The sequence below is a fragment of the Macrobrachium rosenbergii genome, chromosome 12 (genome assembly GCF_040412425.1).
Source record: "Macrobrachium rosenbergii isolate ZJJX-2024 chromosome 12, ASM4041242v1, whole genome shotgun sequence".
NCBI lineage: Eukaryota > Metazoa > Arthropoda > Malacostraca > Decapoda > Palaemonidae > Macrobrachium > Macrobrachium rosenbergii.
This window is the reverse complement of record NC_089752.1, coordinates 70,569,067-70,590,189: the sequence shown is the minus strand read 5'-3', so window position 1 is coordinate 70,590,189 and position 21,123 is coordinate 70,569,067. Positions and strand designations below refer to the sequence as shown.

The 21,123-nt window shown below is 38.9% G+C and overlaps 1 protein-coding gene across 19 annotated transcripts in view; it reads right to left on the bottom strand.

Moving 5' to 3' along the window:
- LOC136843719 (RNA binding protein fox-1 homolog 1-like) overlaps positions 1 to 21,123 on the bottom strand; it is a 483,433-nt gene that overhangs the window by 219,011 nt on the left and 243,299 nt on the right. For 2 of the 19 annotated variants that reach the window (XM_067112315.1, XM_067112322.1), the window contains exon 1: positions 14,330 to 14,413. The exons of 15 other annotated variants lie outside the window; for them this stretch is intronic. In XM_067112315.1, the coding sequence (XP_066968416.1) occupies positions 14,330 to 14,398 (69 nt within the window). In that variant the 5' untranslated portion in view covers positions 14,399 to 14,413. Of the gene's footprint in view, positions 1 to 10,341; positions 10,395 to 14,329; positions 14,414 to 21,123 lie in introns of those variants that run through there. 2 more of the 19 variants (XM_067112328.1, XM_067112336.1) reach the window with 2 other exon arrangements.

Here is a 21,123-nt window from a genome sequence, read left to right as displayed (position 1 = left end):
GGTTTGGCGAGCGAAGCGAGCCTAATCACCTGGTTTTTTTTTTAGCTATTTTACAGCTCTATTTGAAGCATATAAAAGATAGAAAATATAACTGACGTGATGACACATTTGCACCTTGGTAGGAATAATGGAAAATCCAGCTACTGTTACTTCTTGGGCTTGGTGGAGTGAGGGTGTTGAGGGCGGGGTCTTGAGCTGCAGCCGCCCCCACCCCACCAATTACGCCCCTGCTGAAGAGCCCAGTGAAGTTAACATTATGAACGAAAAATTTGCACTGGAATACTGAGCGCAATATTCCATCAGTTATAGAAACATAAAACTGCATGTCTTGTGAGTAGAACATAATATAAATACGAGATTAACTGAGACACAATTGTAATGTAATACGAAGTTAAAAGTGACACAAATGATTCGTGTATAGCCTATATGAAAAAGTTAACTTGTAGACCACTACATTAAAACCCCAAAAATAAAAGCAACCAATGATCTTCGATTTCAACCCACCTCTGCTTCACGGTACACAGATGTCAACACAAAACCTACACTGGACACAGTTCAAGGTAAGTACAGAAGTATAGAGATCCGGCAGCCATCACAGCAAGGATAAGGTTGATATAATATACACCATGAATATGAGTCATAACAATGGCCACTCAAGCAGTACCATACAATTTCATAGTGGTTCGCAATTGCTCCATTCGCTAAAATCCCAGAGGCCAATAAAAAGGAAAATGAATGAAACTTCATAACTAATCGCAGCTACAAAAACAACCAACCTATATTCAAAGTCTGTCTTTCAAAGGACCATAAACACGCAATTATTCACGTCCGAGTGTTATATCAAGAATCTTAACACCCACTGCCACCTAGACAAAAGCTTTCAATACTTTTCCTTACTGCCTCACGCCAATTCCTAACCCCGTCCCCACCTTTTCTAATTCAGGCTATCATTCCCTCAGATTCACTCTCATTCCTTCTGGGAATGTATGTCCTTCTTCTACTGCCACGGCCGACATCTGTCAGCCATATTTATAAGTTATATCATTATCCGCTTTGCATGTCAATAACATTTTTTTTTCATTTACATTTTCGTGACACTCGAATACGGATAATCAGAAGACGTTCCCAGTCTCCACGTCAATTCATACGGCATCAACAAATAAGCCGGTGGGTTTAACCTTAAGCCGTCTTCATGCACTATTGATTTGACGGTGGACTTGGTAACAGAAAGGACGCAGAATTGGAAAGAGTAAACAGTCACGGTCATTCGATCTATAAATTAGAGCACTTATAGGAAATAGTAAGAGAATTAATTGGCAATGATCTTTTGCGTACTCCACTGCAATACAAAACCGCTCGGGAATACTGCGTCCCCTTCTCGTCGGTCGACTGAAATTATTAACTTAATTATCAAACAATAATACAACAAGTCTCATACTCTCCCCCCCACAAGTAAACAAATAAAGTCAAAACATTTCCCACATTATTCATTACTGTTTATTCATTATTTTTTTCCATTTTCTCCAATTTCGGTTATTTTATTTCCATGTTCGGTTGTTTTCTTTTTTCTGACTGCTCTTATTTGGATTTTCAACAAGTGCTCATTCTTGCCATGGATGAGCGTCGATTTGTTAACTATAGTCTGTTCAACATTCTAAGATCGCTAAGGTGGGGCCAGGAGAAGAATACAGCGATGCCAGATCTATTTATCCTTTTAAATGTCACCCTCGAGGTTAATCCCTTGTTTATGGCTTTGGCTTTACCTGACATCTGTCATTTCCATTGTACTTCGTTTTCTAGCAAACAATGAGTAATTTTGGTTGTTCTTATTTAATTTGATTTTCCGTTCCTTGTGTGCTAAAATAATAACGTAGTTCTCAGAATATACTTACAATGTGTTTGGAATGCATTACACTTAAAATTTTGTGTGGTGGTTGGCAGGAATGGCTTTTCAAGCCATTTGATTATTGTCCATGTAATTCATATTAGCATTTATTTATAGTTACATGGCTGTATTTTTCAGTGCTCTGCAGGTTAAATAACTCCATTTATCATTTAGAGAAACAATAAATAATCACCATCATAGGCACCATTGTTGTTTCTTTAATATGAAATATTTTAAAATGTTATAAACAGTTTATTTGACCTGGGAGTACACATGTTGGCTGTGGGGAGATTTGATCCTCTTTGGCTATCCCTTCAAGGGCTATCAATACTGTCCAGTGACTGGCTGCTTGAGGTGACCAACCTTGTTATTGTTTTAGATCGAGCTGGCCATAAATGCCATCGCTGACCACGTGTCAGGGAAACTGAGGTTTGGCAGCGGCGGTCAAAAATTATGCCATGTCTCTTTGTTTTTATACAGATAAATTAGGCTTTTACTGCAAATATGTGAAGCTTAATATGTTTCGGTGTTATCTTTAAATAAATAACATTTTTTTTTTAAATTATACTTGAACAAGCTCTAACAAGGGAAAACTTTTAATCATAACGAGACGTTTGACACCGCTGTATTCTTTTCCTGGCACCACCCCAGCGATCTTAGAATGTTAAACAGACTATAAGTCTTTCAAACTTGTGGTTTTCCCACAATGTGCAATAAATTTCTGGAGATTTATCAACAAATACGGAAATTCTCAATGATAACAAAGGAACAAAAGGTGCTTTCGACAATGAGCTGAATTAACATACGATATACAAGAAAGACTGAATTAACATACGATATACAGGAAAGAACAAGGGACGAAAACACTCCGCTACAACATGGACGCTCGTCAACGTTATACCTCAGGGCTGGTAATAACCACGGAGCCGCCCCAATACAAGTCGTACTATAAATATGCGAATGATATATGAAGCAGCCAGACCAATGACCAGCAAAAAAGAATCGCGCACCGATGTTACAGACCGTTAATAACTTGTCACGGACCCAGGCTCTGAAAATACAGTAAGTTCTCACTCTAGCTACAGCACACATATCTCCTGCCGGTTACTTGTGGATTGTGGATACCCGTTCTTTCCTAAGACCTTGACCTGTTATAATCCTTTTTTGGTATTTCTTGGTTTTGTTTCTCTTGTAAACAACTGAGTTCAGCGTTAACTCTTCTTTTAGAAACGTTATCATAAATGAAGAAGATATGTGATCATAAATTAAATGAAATTTAAATATTAGCTATCACCAGGTGACTGACTCTCTCCCTCCTTTAGATGTCAATTCATGGAATTGACCATGACTTTAAAGCATTCCAGCAATTATTAGGCCTGTTTGTCTCTTTTTAATCAGTAGAGGTTTTTCTGCTCTCCGTCTTTTCGTGATTTCCATGCATTACTATGTTGTTTCATGATTGCCCTTCACAAAGCTGTCATTTTTTGAAAATACCCTACAATGGAAATGCTCTCTCTCTCTCTCTCTCTCTCTCTCTCTCTCTCTCTCTCTCTCTTCCTCGGCAGATTTCTTTATTTTAAATGTAAGCATAGTATTGATTAATTACATTTCTATGCCACAGTTTTTACCGTGCTTTATCATTTTAAGAAGGCTAATAACTAACTTCTGTGGAATTAAATAATACACTATTAATAATTTGTTTGAGGGCTGATGCTTCGTTTTGGGGAGATATCCATTGTTCCTTGTGTTGTCCTAGAGGTCCTTTCATGGAATGGGTTAATCCAAGGCTACTGACCTAAAACTATAATTGTTTCTTCCTCACCATCGCCTTAGGGTAAACGCAGATATGGCAGAACGTGAGGAAAGCGGTGTCACATTGTCTAACTTTGGTATTGTTATTCTATTTCTAATAAGATATTATCATAAACTGATCTAAAGCAGATGAGATGTGTTTAAATAAAGCCTCTTAAGAATCAAAGAAAGTAAGATAAATACATACCTCCCCTCAATAGGCCTTATTTGCACAATGAGGAAAGTACATTTGGCATCGCTCTTTCACACACCGAGACCCTCCTTTTACCAAGCACGCTGGGTAGACTATAGGTACTTCAAGAATAAATAATAACTAAAATAAATAAATACACACACAAAACATATAAAAGTACTGTAACAAAAGGAAGCTGTAGTATGCAGCTGATATCAACTCAAAAGAAATGTTTGTGGCTATGTGAGAGAGAGAGAGAGAGAGAGAGAGGAGAGAGAGAGAGAGAGAGAGAGAGAGAGAGAGAAATAGACTGAACGATTACAAGCTAGTAAGTTAGATGGGAAACCATCAAACCACACAAAGAAGAAGACACTGAAGGAAGAAAAGCGAAAAGAAATAAAGACAAGGGAGGTGGAAGGAAGGAAGGGAGGAAGCGAGGAAGGGAGGGAGGGAGGGAGGGAAGGCAATGGGAATGGCCGGCCACGCCGGTTTGGAGGAAGGAAGGAAGGAAGGGAATGAGGGTTTGCCATAATGGAGACCAGGTGTAGGGAAACCAGGTGGTCCCTGTTTTTATTCACTTCATGCCTGTTCTCCCTTCACTGCCATTCTGGCTGTCCCTTCAGCGAGGGAAATCCTCTCTCCCAGGATTGTAGGATAACTACACGTAGCTGAACATAGAATGTGCTCTGAAAGGAGTGATACATCTGCCAATATTTGCTTCTATCTACACCGGCAATATCATCTAAGCATATTTGTCATCACTGGCAGCAACAATTACCACCACTAAGTATCCACAAACGGGAGTATGCCCCTAAACTTTTGTCTAACGAATTCGGTCATTACTTATGAGAGAACAGATGATGCCGTTTGAATGAAACACCATTCAATGACTCCGGTGCCATTAGTATTTTTATATATATATAAATGATTAAAAATCACCAATGACTGACCTCGGTGACTCTAAACAGGCGGCCACCATAAGACGAATCAAGGCCCATATTGACAAATATCAGAATTCTAATACAAAACAGTGATTCCGAAGACATACTTTGTCGACGCTCACTATTTAGTGTGTGTGTGTGTGTGTGTGTTATTAAGAGCTTTCCAACATGAGAAAGAGAAAGGCTGAGGAAAAAGGAAGAGAGGGGGGTAGCGGAAGGCAGCGAAAGAGGGGAGGAAGTGAGAAAGGAATGAGAGGAGGTTGTGGGGGGAGGAGGAGTGGGAGGGGAGGCCAGGGTGGGAGTGGCGGCTGAAAAGATTTTGGCACTCACGACCTGCCTTTGTACGATGCGTTCTCCATCTTGATAATCTGTCATGACTTCCTCCACGATGTTTCTTTATGGTTCACATACGCATTCACACAACATACACACGGGCACTAAGACAAATACTGTATATAAACGTTATTTGCACTCCAATATAAATAAACCAGCGAGCTAAATACAATCAAGGCGTGCACGCAAGTAAAAACAGTACAACAGGTTCTAGACTATTTGCACAACCTAATGAAGAACGCAGCTGTTACTGCTAACATTATTCGTTTCGCAGATTCCATGAGATCGTATTTTTTTCGCGGCAGATACACTACAATTCATAAATAGACACAACTTGATATTAAACATAAACATCGAACATCATTAACAATCCTCAATAGCTTCGCAACGATGGCGACTTCCAATGGCAACAGCATCAAATACGCTATGAATTCACGCTCCAAGGCGAACCAAACAGAACGTTTGACTGTCGTCAAGTTGACAGTGCAGAAAATGGCAACGGCAGTCAGTAAACAAACAGGGCGAGGCAGACCACATAACAAAGAGCAAACTTCGTCCAATAAGGCTAAAATTAATTTTGCTCGAAAGTTAAACCAATAAACAACCACGTGGCGCCACGAGCTAAAAGAAGTATTTCTCACAAAGAAGTAACAAAGCGCGTGCGGGGAAGGGCCACCTGATCACCCCCCCAACACCCCCTTCACCAACACTACGGATGGGAACGGCCATTTGTATGACATAGGAACTCCAACGAAAACCTATTGCTTTTCCTGCAAATGTAATGAGAGAGAGAGAGAGAGAGAGAGAGAGAGTCCCTCCCTCATCGACGCTTCATGACATCTTTTCTAGAAGAAAGAGAAAAACCTCGAAAAGCGTATCGCGGGGGTATTAATGATTGTGTACCGCAAGTTACTGCTTTCATTAATGGGCGTCGTAAGTAAAAAAAAATGAATAAAAAACAATCCTGCGAATGCTTGAAGGCAACTTCACCATCTCTGAAGAGAAGGGCTTTTCCAAGGGAAAAACCAAATGTGACCAAGAGAAGAGGGAAAGAAGGGAGTAGCACACATCAGACAATGGCACTGCTAGGGAAGGAGTGGGATCTGAACAGATGAGTCACAGAAAGTAAGGGAGAGGGGAGGGAGGAGGCAGGTATGGTGAGATGTGAAATGAAACAAGATTTGAGTGCTGTGAAGACACCGGACAGGCATTTCCAACATTTTCATCAACACTACTGTGGCCAGCGTGAACTGAAACAATGCAGTATACATATACATACATACATACATTATTACACACACACACACACATATATATATATATATATATATAATATACATACAGTATGTGTGTGTGTGTGTAATGCATAATTATGATAATTACAAAAACGTAATGACAACACTTATTTCCAATAAAAAATATTCGGCTAAGGCACCACTCCGTGAAAAAGCGTTGGCATCCACCGCTGGACTACTTTTTGAGAGGAGACAAAGCGCCCTTCCTCTTTCCCCAGAACGCCATCATGAATTCAGAATGGATAAACGGAGACAAGAAGAAACAGATTTATGGCAGACAAAGGGTGTGAAGCATTCGAGGCAGGGCAAGGCTAGCAGTAGCTGCGATGAGGGCACTGCGAGGGAAAAAGAGGGGCGAGAGGGTATTACGAGCAGCATAGCAGCAGCTGTCAGCCATACCACACCACTGAATCTCTCTCTCTCTCTCTCTCCATTCGTCCCACGCGCATTACACACTCAACCACAAATAACTAATGCATCACCAAGCCAACAACTTAAATAACACAACCCACACAGTAACTTATCAAAGTGCTTCTCCTAAAGTTTTAACCAAATGACAGACGAAAAGGGCATTTATAAAACACGGCACCTTGTACGCTATACTTTGCTGTACGGTACTTATACTTAGTACCAAGACGAAAAAATAATAATCGCCATCACGTTCGTTATAACAAATCTCCACCCTTGGGACAAAAAGGAAACGCATCCCCACTCTCAAAAGGGACACCAGAATCATCCCAGTTCGATTATAAAACTCCCGATCAAACAACCTTTGTATTAGGATAGAAAAAAAAGGGGGGGTGACAAAGATTGTTAAGCGGCCGAGAATATCTTGCCATCTCATCACAAATAAGTTAAATGTAAGTGCACTCTTCTTACCTCTTCTTAATAAGTTAATCATTTTTAATTCTTCGAAATCACCTTGACGTAAAACTGATGAACTTTCACGGTAATGGTTGTTACAAGCTTTTTAATATGGTTACGGAAACCGGAAACGAGGTTTTCAGAAGGAATTAAAAAAACCCCTACATGTGCAAAATGAATGTCCTCGGTGTCAAAAAAAAAAAAAAAAAAAAAAAAAAAAAAAATGGAAAAGTTTACCAGCAATGCGTTTTACCAGGCAGCGACTCAGAAATGTGGCACAGATAAGTTCTACACTAAGAGGTCGCGCCGTACAACGGACACCCCAACCGGTTTTACAGATTCTGCGCCTACGCGCTAATCTGAGACTGAGCTTTACTCCCAATTCCCACCTGCCATCTACTGACAGACAATAACATCCTTTCTTGTTAAAGCCATGGCTGAAGAAACACGAGCAAAAGACAGGCGTCGGGACGGACATGTCTGACATCTTTTGAAAGTAAATAACAATAAAATGATCTAGTTCGAGTGCTCGGAAAGGAGAAATCGCCTGATTGCCTATTGATAAACTTGCGAAAACATCTCATTTCGGCAGAAACATTTAAGTTTAATACCTCTCAACACATTAAAATACTACGCATATCCTCTATCCACGCCCATAAATTTAACTTTTATTGGCCTCGTCTACTAAGGGTCGCCCATTAAGTCTTCAATAAAAAGGGAAAAAAGAAAAGCTTGTGAGACAACTTGCTACCATAATCATCATTTCGTTAGAGAACCCGGCAGTACAAACATAATCAGCATGTGCACGAGTGTACAAAAGACCTATAAATAAAAAAAAGCATTTGGTAACACTCATGGGGTGACGGGGTGACAGTTGTCCCCTACCGACCCAGGAGCAACTGCTTTCAAATCTAATGAAGTTAGACACACATCTACCTGTATGTCTGACGGTCTACCACTGTCCCGAGTCTGACTGAAATAGGGCCTACTTAGAAGTGCAGGAGGAACTGCGATGAGTGTGACGGGTACACTGACAGACAACCTCCTTTCATAAACACCTATAAAGATGGGGCACTTTCATATCCACGTTGGACTGAAATTCCTTCAACCGGTACTGTAGGATGTGGTTGACAAAGTAGGTTTGGACAGCTACTTTTAGTTTGAAGGTCATGGTCATGGCCACTAACGTTTAGTGTCCCTACCTCTTACATATCAAAAGTTATTGCCGAGATTAAAGTCCTGTGCATGATAGACTACTGTTGCACCCACTTTGGCTGCAGTCATATAGCAATTGCAGTTAGTTTACAGACAGATGATCTTCCTATATATAAACATACACAATATATATAATATGCAAGATGGTCTTCTTTGTAAGAACTCCAATAGCATTAAGTTGACACACTGATTCCGATCTCCCTTCATGTATATCCATGAGGGTCTACCTCTGAACCAAGTTGAACTGAAACCTTTCAGCTTTGTAAGAGGAACTGTGATGAAACGGTACGTGTGCTAGACACACTACCGGAGAGAATGATCGACTACCTCCCATTATAAACATCTAACTACCTCCCGTCATACGCACCTACGTGTGAAGGTCTCCCTGCCAGCCAAGTTGCAAGACAGTGTGTCTAACATGATTTCCCTTTATGTACATCTAAGCAAGTGTCTACCTTGTACCGAGTTTAACTGAAATCCCTTCCAGCAGCGTAGAACCTGAGCTACCAGTGTGTGACAGACTCACTGACGGACCGACAAACGAGCAGAAGGGAAAACTATGGTCTCGCTGGCTTCACCGGTATGGAGCTACAAGAAACAGATAATATTAAATCAAAGCATACAAACTTGAACCAACATAGCGCCGTTGCACCGAAGCCTCGTTACTGTAAAATGCTTGTGGCCAGCTACTGAAGTACTCAACAGGAACCAGCTGCAATCAATAAACGCTCGAAGGACGAGGAGACACAGGGATCAGTGTCACGTGTCTTCAAAGCATCAATATTCACGTGAATCACCATACCACAAAAATTAAATCCGGTATCGAAACGAAAAACAGCACAAACTGAGTATTCATACTCAACGGGGAAACGATAAAACATCGAGAGATGAACTACATAGGTAGTCGACCGAGATACCTCGACATCAAATGCTTGATCGCAACGACAGCAACAACGAAATATCAAAATCGACTGGGCATACAGATAATAGACTCCCGTCGGCCCCTCCTTCCAATTGCCTACAGCTATCATAGTATACTTTAGTCGATTTCCAAAATTAGCTTATTTCCATGTAACGTAAGGCCAACCACCAAATGAACAAAGCTTGCCATTATAAAACATAAAAATCAAAATGACGATTGTTTTAATATCTTCAGACAGCACACAGCATTTCACACCCAAAATAAAAGAACCATAAATATTTCACAGCCAGTCTTTCTTATTAACTAATGGTTGCTACTTGACGTCTACGAATGCAATCTTATGTCCCTATGCCGGTAAATGCGAGATACATAACTCGTCGGCCAAGCAGGTGAAGAATATCTCCTTCCACATACTAATGATAAGACCATTACGCAACTGTAGAAGTGAGAGAAACTGAGGAATTTCAGGCATTTAAGCCCCATAAACACAATAAGGTACAAGATATGAAATCTAACTGTCGCCTACAGACACGAAGAGAAAAACCAAAACTGTAGGAGAAAACTAGCAACAATATTTTTTTAAGGTTTCTTTACAAGAAGACAAAATAAATAGCAATAACAAGGTGGACCTCACAAACATTTAGGCTGACATACTGAAGTTCATCATCATGAAAAATCCAATCTTTAGTGTAAATGAATGTGAATATGCACAATGAAAGTGGACGTAAATGGTAAACCAAATTATGTATGGAAAATCGATGGTTGCATTTCAGCTAATATTCGCTCGATACAATAATCCCAATAATATGACAGCGCAATGCAACGAAATGAATGAATGAATGAATGAATGAATGAATGAGAGAGAGAGAGAGAGAGAGAGAGAGAGAGATTCCATTACTCACGCAATTAGTCGATATACTGGGTTAGCCTATGACTCGGGAGGGCCAATACATACCTGTAAAAATGAGAAGCCGGTTATTTTCATTGCAAGAAGAAAATATCGATTCAGTAACGATAACTACTAAATAACCCTCACTTAGAAAATGTTATGTGGACCTGAAATTATTATATGAAGACGAAACATACATAATGCCACCACTATAATACATACGGAGCTAATGGATGCTCTGCAGACAACGATTGTGCCATACAACCCACATAATTTTCTCTAATCATCTTGACCTCATGGTTTCGTGGCACTCCTCTTTGGATGGTGAAAATAAGAAAAGAAATCAATACTTCCACTTACTACTACATCGATTATGCCTTTCCGTGGAATATACAGTGCAAGTTGTGAAGGCTTAGACACAACTAGCAACAGCGCTCCCCCAATTTTGGTGAAATAGACAAATACCCAAAGCACACTATTTATCATAATGGAACTGGACATCGAGCCTTAATGTATTCGACCTGAACACTCTTTCCACGAAGGAATACATAGCCTAACCTACTATCTGCATGCCTTTTGAAAAAGAGAAGGGTCTGCATCGCCGGACAGACATACTTTTGATTTACTCCATTGGTGACGCTTGCCACTTTCCAAGAGAGCAATCTGACAATTCAGCCGGCCACAACGGGAAAGGAAGCACACACTTAACCAATCAACCACGCTCAGTGCCGTACAGGTATTCAACTATATGTCAAACACTGACCGATTTTCCCTCAGGTGTTGATTCGACACAAGTGTGCCACGACATGGTCATGATAGTCACATTGAGGCAAAACTGATAAGTATCGCACCACCTACAGTGACGACGATTTTATTACACGCTTTCAGTACAGTTCACGTGCATGTGCATAAAGGTATAAGTAGAGAATTATAAGTATTAATTAACCTATACATAAAAACCAAAACTAAAGACACAAAAATATCATTTGAAGTTTATGATGCTGGCTTGATCTTTACATACACGGGGAGATTGGGTGCTGGAGTAAACAAAATATTGCTTTGGTATTTATTCTGGCTAAACTGCAGAAATCTGGCCAAACAGTCCGAAGAGTGAATGTGCCTTTGTGGCAAGTTTGTATGGAGTATCTATTTAGGCTAAAACATGTTTTTCGGGCACATATTTTCTCCCAGAAAATTTTAATTCATTTTCCTTAAAGTAGTTCGACTTATACAACGGAAGGCATGTTTTTATTCTTTCAATTACTAAGCTGCTTATCTCGCATTCTAAAGTCGTGTTCCATTGTCTCGGTTAGCTGACTGAACTGAGGTCCTCAAAATGCTTCTTATACCCAAGAAACCTTCGTGGGCAGTCATCACCAAAACCAACCAATTGCCAACATGGTCCAAGTGATGAATACTACATCACTATTTTCCCGGTTTCAAAGTCTGGGTAAATTTTCTTCTTAGTCCACATCAGCTTTGGTGAAGTTTCCTTATATAATTATTTAGTTCTTTTGTCGAATAGTGGTGACGGAAACGGTATCTGTTATTCCGTTATTCCAAATATCATTACATATCAGCAACTTTACAGCCAATGTAGCGAATTGCAGTAACGAGGTATAGAGGCGATCTGTGGGCTTCAGGCCAATCAAACCAACCGAGACACTTGACCACGAATTCTGGATGCCGGATAGGCAGCTTAGTAACTGAATTAATAAAAACATGCCTTCCCTCGAACTGCATTACAGACAACAGATAATTTTTACTACAAACTTATCACAAAGCTATCAGCAGTGCATCCTGCCTTAATTATTAAGCCATTTCCTGGATAATACACGATTAGGCTACCTAAAGTACTCACTTCAGACTGTGGGTGTCTGAATAGATTTATGCAGTTTAGCCATAATAAACAGCAAGGCAATATTTTGTTCACTCAAGCAACCAGTCTCCTTTCATAGGGAGAGATGAAGCTAATCTCCGCAAACGTCAAACGACATTTTTGTGGCTTTTTATTAAGGCGCGATTCCACCGAGGCAACACAGGCAACATGTAGCATGCGACTTGACTGGCTTTCAACAAATATGCTGAATGCGACTTTCAATCAGGAGACATGTTGCCTGCGACAAGGAAACGCCGCTGTTGCTTGTAGCATGCTACATGCTATGATGATAGCTGAATGCCACAAAACCTTTTCCACCAGTTCAACAAAAAATAAAAAATAAAAGAAATATCAGCAAGTTATAAGGAAACTATTTACTTCTCTTAACGGGAGAGGATCCAGATTTCTTTTGGGGTACGCTTTTGTACTCAGCCACGTCACACTTAAATTTCTCGGCTAATGTTCACAGTGCATCTAGTTTAGCTTAGTTATTCTTGTACTCTGTCAAACGTATATCCCTTAGAACAGCAAGTTTCCTGTATGCTTCTATAAATTCTAATGTTTTTTCTTGCAACCAATTCATCTTGCTGCTTTCAACATGGAATCTTTCCCGCGACTGGTGGGAAGGCATTCAACATTAGGCAACAGGCTAAAAATCTTGTCGCATGCGTCGGGTTATAAGGCAATATGTTACCACCTGTCGCATGCTACATGTTGCCTTCTGTTGAACTGGTGGACACACACTTGGCGTAGGCTATGCGACAATGTAGCATGCCACATATTGCCAAAATGATGCCTCGGTGGAATCGCGCCTTTATACAAGTCAATGACAATAACTAATCCTTATAAATTTAAAACAGGGCACCAAATATTAAAGTTTTGTCGCACACCACATCTATTTCCATGCCTACTGTACACAGCCATCCATGAAGCAAAGAACTCTGGTTTCATTCGTACTGCTCGAAAACGATAGGACTGTCCTAAACAAAACACTCTACGCTGACATGTTTTGAAATTTATGAGGGATGCTATTAAACCTTTAAAAAACAGTTTTAACGCAGGGATTCAACTAATACGAGATCAAATAACTTTTCAATTTGCATATGTGCATGCAAACATATCTTGTATATCGTTGGTGGTTACATCACTAGTATTTTTGTATTTTCTAACAGAAACCCTCTTCAGTTGAAATATCAAGATTACTACAGTATTCCATATAGGCTACTCTAGCAAGCAGTGGTTTTTGTTACGTTCTGTGAATATATATCTGTAACTATTCACGAAAAGATGTTGGTGCAGGTAGTTTCACAGCGTTTTAAAAATACCGTAAACTAAAACAAAGCCACTTTTCACAGCAATAAGACAACAATTCCCACTTATGCCGAGATGTGAGGGAGGGGTTAAATAAACCAAAACACCCGAGTCCAAACAACAACATAAACCCTCTCGGAAGAGGCCCCTCTAATGCAAATAGAGTGAAAAGTCAGGGTGGCTATGGTTAAGAGAAGGGAACACGCTATCAAGCATGAAGAGAGGAAGAAGGTATAAATGTAAGGGTGAAGTCAAGGGAGAGGGAAGGGAGTCGACTGCTAAAAGCAACCTTCGAGAGCCTCATCTCCCTTTCATTCAAAATTCAGCTGATCTTCGTCATGACCACATCAGCCTTTTCGGCAAACAGAGGACCTTCTAAAAAATGCTTTTATTTTGTCAATTGACGCATCAGCATTGAAGGGTAAAAGCAAGAGCAAACACAGCTTTCAGTCTTAATATTTCGGTTTCCTTCCAGCGACGTCCTCCCAAATTTTTCTCCAGGAGATACTATGGAACCCTCTGTTAGTTTTACTGCCATTCCAGCCTCATCGATCTGCATTTCATTTCCAGTCTATGCTCAGCAGCTCCACCCCAAAAGTGTTCGACAGATTTGTCGTCGGAAAAATGTTCCTGCAGTATTCAAAGTTCGAGAGCTAGTCTAAAAACGAAGGTATATTTTCCTCTCACATATATCAGGAATGAATAATAATAAAAATAAAGGGACTGACTTGATAAATAAACCTCAAATTTCATCTAAAAAAAATAGCATTCAACATCGAGAAAATATGTATCAGTTTTGTGTGTCACTCACATGTCTTATAAGAAAACCCACAGCACAAGCAGACATCAATGAACTGGGAACACAGCCACCGAGCCACATCGCAAACGCGAGGCAACCCACCACATGACGTCACATACTGAACGACTTACAACACCTGTGGACAAACGATCGATCAAGTATACTTTACAGTATTTTCCCTTATGTCAACTAAAAGCTTGACCACAACAATTTCGCTTGGCACGGTCACCAGTGCCTTTTGGAGAAATACTGTAAACATTAGGGAAGTATATATAGAATTTACGCACATATATATTGATATATCATTTTCTACTACGCCTTTTCTTCCATAAGACGTGGCTCCTGACGTCTATGGCTTCTGGGAGGTAGTTGCTCGGACATGCCATTTTCCAAACCGGCTAAGAACACCACAGTCGACTAAATCTACGTACATAATGTGGTGCCTGGGTCAAATTATGCACAGAGGGCTATTTTCGCTTAGTGAACAACGAAAGTATCAATTATCTACTGGCAGCTGTAAGGCATGACAGGAGGGATATATATATATATATATATATATATATATATATATATATATATTTATATATATATATATATACACATAAATAATGAACTTTTTTAATATAATATTGGCATATAACTATATTATTTTCTTATTAACATAACTAGAAGCTAGATTTCAACGAAGTTACATACCAATTTGAAATAACGTAGAGAGAGAGAGAGAGAGAGAGAGAGAGAGAGAGAGAGAGAGAGAGAGAGAGAGAGAGAGAGAGAGAGAGAGAGATAACTCATTTATCGATCGCGACGCAGCGAGATTGCGGCATTCTAACCTCCTCTTCTCCCTGATCAAATATTCACTCTGAGCATCCCCTTAACCCTTCCTGGTGCATCTCAAATAGCAGAGCAAGAGGCGCTGCTGCTGCTGCTGCCGCTGCTGTTGCTCCATCTCTCGGATGCAGCAGCACAAACACTCGGCTACTTGCGCGAAACAAAACAGCTTTTATCAGTCCCAAACAAAACTACACACTGAGGTTCACGTTCATCCACAATGGCGATAAACACCCTCCATGCTAATTTCGGTACCACAAGTCATAACAGCCTAAAAGAAAAGTATAAAGAAGAATAATGAGTGATCATTCTACATATTTCCTAATATCCTCTTTAACCTCAATGAGCCCAAACATATCTTCAAATTAGTCCCTATTTATGTATGCAAATAAATTCTGCCAATAAATTACTCTATGACAGCTTACAAATCACCTATGGCTACATAACATTACAAGAAAGGATACGTGTAACTTCGACATGAAGCTTAAGCAATCATCATCTGATCTTTATTATAACATCGTCGAGTAAATTTACCTGAACAGAAACTGTATCTTTTACGTAAGATCAGACACTAGAGGAATCTATTGTCCCTGAATGGACAATAGAGCTACCAAGAGTGTAAGCCACATGGTAGGCTATATCTAAAAAAAAATATGGCCTCACTTTAAATATTACCCATTGGTAAGAAAATGTTTCAAATTCAAATGCTTTATAATTTGTAATCATGCAATAATTTTCCTAACCATAAATTTCGCTGCCTAGGTGACAGATTACGACAAAAGTGTAAAAGCCTGAAAAGTTCAGCCATCCCAGACCTTGCTGATTTTATCAAGTAACCATTCACCTGACAGTGAGTCATCTTAAAGCTCGCAAGTATAACCAGAAATAATAACAATGGTAATATAGCCTACTGTCCCAATTTCTAGTGGCAGTAGTAGTAGTAGTAGTGGCAATGATCACATCAAGAGAATGGCCGTAGCATGGGCTTAAACTTTTTTTTTTTTTACCTAAAGGTCTCAAACGCCCTGTTTTCACTGAGCAAGTGTCCTAACACTTGCCACTGCTTTATGAATTACATCAATTCCCCAGGCTAGTTTATTAACAACCCTGCCAATAATCTTGAAAGTGCAGCACAACACTTCCGTAACAGAAACATCTTGCCACTAAAGAGTAAGTGATGAATCTTTTGTCTTACAGGTACAGTAAACAATGCATTAGCTAATGCGATCCTAACAGGCAAGTCACAAATCGTATATATTTATGACAACATCTGCTTACAAAAATTATAAATAGAGTCTCAACTATAACAATTCCACCATCAATCTTAAAATATCCTATCCAAATAATCGGGGTATTCTAAGGTATCGGTTAACAATAAACCACGAAAATGAACACCGCCAGTTTCTCATTTACACTGTAGATTTAAAGGCGAAGTAAGGCTGCTTTGCTAGACAAAAGTAGCCAAATTTATGGCAGTAACAGACATACGGCTTGTTAAATTTATACCAATGAGTTAAATTATGGATTTCCATCTTCGTTTTAACCAAAAAATATAAAAAAGAGCATGACCTGTGTTAAAGCAATTTATTAAAAGTATACCACAAGGCAATGCCATATACACACACACACACTATATATATATATATATATATATATATATATATATATATATATATATATATACATACATATATATATAATATATAATATATATATATATATATATATATATATATATATATATATATTATATATATATATACATATATATTATTCATAAATGGAATCGTTGATTTGTAAGTAATGTATGAAATTTTTTAACTGTCATTATCTTCACAAATGTTTACCTGAACGATTGCGAGTTATGATTTGAACAACTAAAATGCATTTTGCATAAATTATAAATATGATACACATCGCTCAAGACCAGGTTACGTGCGGGCAAGGGGGGAGCCAAAGCTCCATCAAGTTAGATCCAGAGTCCTAGGTTTGGTTAGACTTTGCTGCTTGTTAAAATATGGGGTTTCTGATGTATTTTTGGGTCTTTTAACGATTATTCTTAGTGATGATGATTCTATTCATAAAAATACAAAGGCTGATTTTCTGTGTGTGTGTGTGTGTGTGTGTGTGTGTGTGTGTGTGTGTGTGTGTGTGTGCGCGCGCGCGCGTGTGTGTGTGTGGAGGGGGAAGGGAGCAAACAAATAATTTGCGAACTAAACACGCCAGAATTATTAGACACCAAAATGAGAGAAAAAAATATAAATTTTTCTGGCAAAAACATTGTTGCCTACACAAACGGAAATTTACATTACTTAAGAGAATAATATATATATATATATATATATATATATATATATATATATATATATATATATATGCAACATGGTTTTTGTTTTATAATGATCCAAGCAACCTCCACAAAAACGCATCGTCTTTTACGGTGAAGAAGTTTAAGCAAAGTAAAGCAAAGCAGAGGAAAGCAGAGGAGAGCAGAGCAGAGGCATTAGGATGAGGTAAATAGGAAGCTTCCTCGGCGAGGGACTTTCCGGTAAACTGGTCGTGGGGGACGGAAGAAAGAAATTAGCCTGAGCAGAAGTGTATCGAGCAGCCAGTTAGTTTCGCTACAAAACCGGCGAACCTAATTGCCAGGCTGAACTTCAAGGAATCTGCTGATCAACGATTATTTAATATTTTACCGAACAGGGCCGCTCAACTATAATCTGCGTCTCGAAACACCGTACGCCTTTTTCGCTGTTTGGAGCTGATGGTGGAGGGGAAAATTGCAGCAGTCTTTTGGGATGCGGCTGCTATCCAATGACCTTCTTTTAACCCTAGCTGCGACTGCGACTGCCACCAGGTACATAATACACATACCAGGTCAAGGAAGGCACAACGGAGCGTGCCGAACTATCCGCCCGTCCTCGTTTAGGAGTCGAACCTGGATTCAGTGACTTGCAAAGCCAACCTGCAATCGACTGGACGGTCTAGATACATGAGCTCCCCGTACAATACTGAATGAAAACATGACCTATGTAACTAGAAATACAGAATCCACATGAAAAATTCTCACCCAATCAATGTACTGTATGAGCGTCAAGTCCGAAAGGAAGTCTTAAAAATGGTCACAAGCTAAATTTGAAACTGCTCAATCCGCCTCCTAATATAAGCGCGATATGGCCGACACTCCTGCTCCGTATCCTTCAAGATATGGAGTTTAGCCTCCCAAACCCTCTTGAAGAGTTAAAATTCTGTAGAGCCTAATTTTCTCCAGCAACAGGCAACAACACGACACTGAATTCACAAGTAAAGCGACAACAAAAGAATACCCAAATCTTGTCCAAAAGCAGGGGGAAGAGAGGAACCAGCGAAGCGAGAACAGCGCAGCTCCTACTACCAAGTCTACCGTCATGGGAAACTAAGGACCGGAAACCCCACAAGGCAAGAAAGTTCTGGCGATCAAGGGCTATTTCCGTTGCCAGTAACGTCAAAAGACACAGTGCTACCTACACATTCGTGGAAAATAATGACTCAGTATGTGATGAGATTCAAAATGAAAACAATTTATGGAAAATAAAAATTTCCAAAAAATAAAGAAAAAATAAAAATTCCCTCACAGACTCCATGGTCAGACAACAACTGACCAGGAAAAATACTGGGAACCCGAAATCTAAAACGAAGTGAATGTTGATTTTCTCGCGAGCCAGTAGTGACATCGTCACAACAAGGACACAATTGCTGAATAAAGGCCCCCAGAAAAGGAAATGTGGCCACAAAACTGGCTCAGTTCCACGCACAAGCGCAGACAGGAGAGCAACAATGATCATAGTGCACGCTTGGGTTGGTCCACACCGGAAACAATTTAGCACATGAACACGGTAACACACACACACACTCACTCCGGACGAGGGGGCTATCACACGATACACAACAGACACTGACACGCATTACACACACATACATATATAATATATATATATATATATATATATATATATATATATATATATATATATATAATATATATAATATATATAATAATAAATATATATATATATATATTATATAAAATATATATATAGTATAGTTATATATATATATATATATATATATATATATATATATATATATATATATATATATTATATGAAAATATAATATATATATATATATATATATATATATATATATATATATATATATATATGTCATGCACAATAATTACTGGAGTGTTAGTCTTCCTCAGTGCTCAAAGAAATACTATTGCTTTTATTTTTAATGTATCTTCAGTATTTTTAATAAGGAACTTGTGATCAATCATTATCAATAGAGTGGACTGCTGCAAATCACACTAAAGCAAGCTGTGAAACCTACATGTTAAGCTCAAGCACAACCCTCTTGATAGGCTTACCCTTTACTGTTCGAGTAGCACTGGTTGTAGGCTACATTAAAACTAAAACAGTGATTAAAATGTTACTCAAGCTGTGAAAACTGGAAATCCGAAGTATACAAGATCTGCTAGGATAATACAGCCAACGAATGGTGACAACACAATTACAGTTCAAGTTATCTGAGCCAAGATGCATTTTTATTGCTGGTTTTATAACCTTCAAATCCCAACTGATATCAGGAGGACTGAAAATAAAGATTCTTTCAAGAAGATTAAACTTTTTTCTGAGTAACATTATATATATATATATATATATATATATATATATATATATATATATATATATATATATATATATTAGATATACATTTGCCGAGGAGAGAGACAGTTTAGTCTCTGAAGTATAGCTTTACTTTCTATATTTTGGCGTTTTCATAGGCCCTTCTATTTGATGGAATTTTAACAAAAAATATTTCACAGTCATATATATATATATATATATATATATATATATATATATATATATATTGTATATTGTATATATCATTCCCCTTCAGGTTTTCCTCAAGTAGGCCTACTGTTGTGGGGTATTCAAGTATCGATGGTGGGACTCAGCATTGCATGGGTTTGTTGATCAGATGATAACTGGCTTATCAAACGTGTTATTGCCATCAGAATATATTTTTTACAGGAAGGGGTCGAAATATAATCCACCTTTTCAGCCCCTAATGACCTAAGAGTACATTATCAATTTTCCTAGCCTCAGGAAGCTCTACAAAAGGAAGGTTCCTTTGTTAAACCGGGTACCTCAGCTAAGCTCAAAAAGAGACCAATTTTGTAGAAGAGTGGCCTCTGTGCTCCCCTGGGATGCACCAGAAGGCAGCCACTTAGCTAAATCGAAGACCCATGGTTCCCTTTGGAATCGCCAGAGAAATGCTTCTTATATTAATCTAATTTACTCCGATATTAAAATTAGTCACAGCCCCGCTGCTACTTGATGCAATTTCTCAGTCACTGGAACAGAACAAGTCTCCACCAGGTTTGGCCGATGGGCCCTCCGGAGTTTCAGTAGAATCTTATGGCTTGGGAAAGCAATAACTCTGACCACAAAAGAATCTAAGAGCGACGTCAGGATTGATATGATGGAAATGAAAAAACCATATGAGGAAAAAATGGATAAAAATGGGCTAGGTTAAAGGCAAAGAGGTGCATAGATTAGATGAATATGTAAAATTCCAAGATGGAGTCATACGGACAGCAAGGCAGGTTTGTCAATATAAAAGGCAGGAAGAGAAAATAAAAATGACAAGTGATAGAATGGCACATGTTTAGTTTAGAAAAGTCTTATATGAGATGCAATTACTTGACAGGAAGACATACAGGTCTTCGGGTAGCCTAGATATACAAGGTAACCAATTAGCCTATGTGAGAAAGAAAAAGGCAGGTGATGAAACAAAAGGGAGAAATTGAAAAAGAGGTTTGGGAATGCTTGTAGAAGTGCCTGCTGAAGATATAAGGAGGGTATTTATAAGGTTGACGAATGAAAGATCACGAACAGAGAAATCTGAGCAGAGAGGAAGGTTAATGA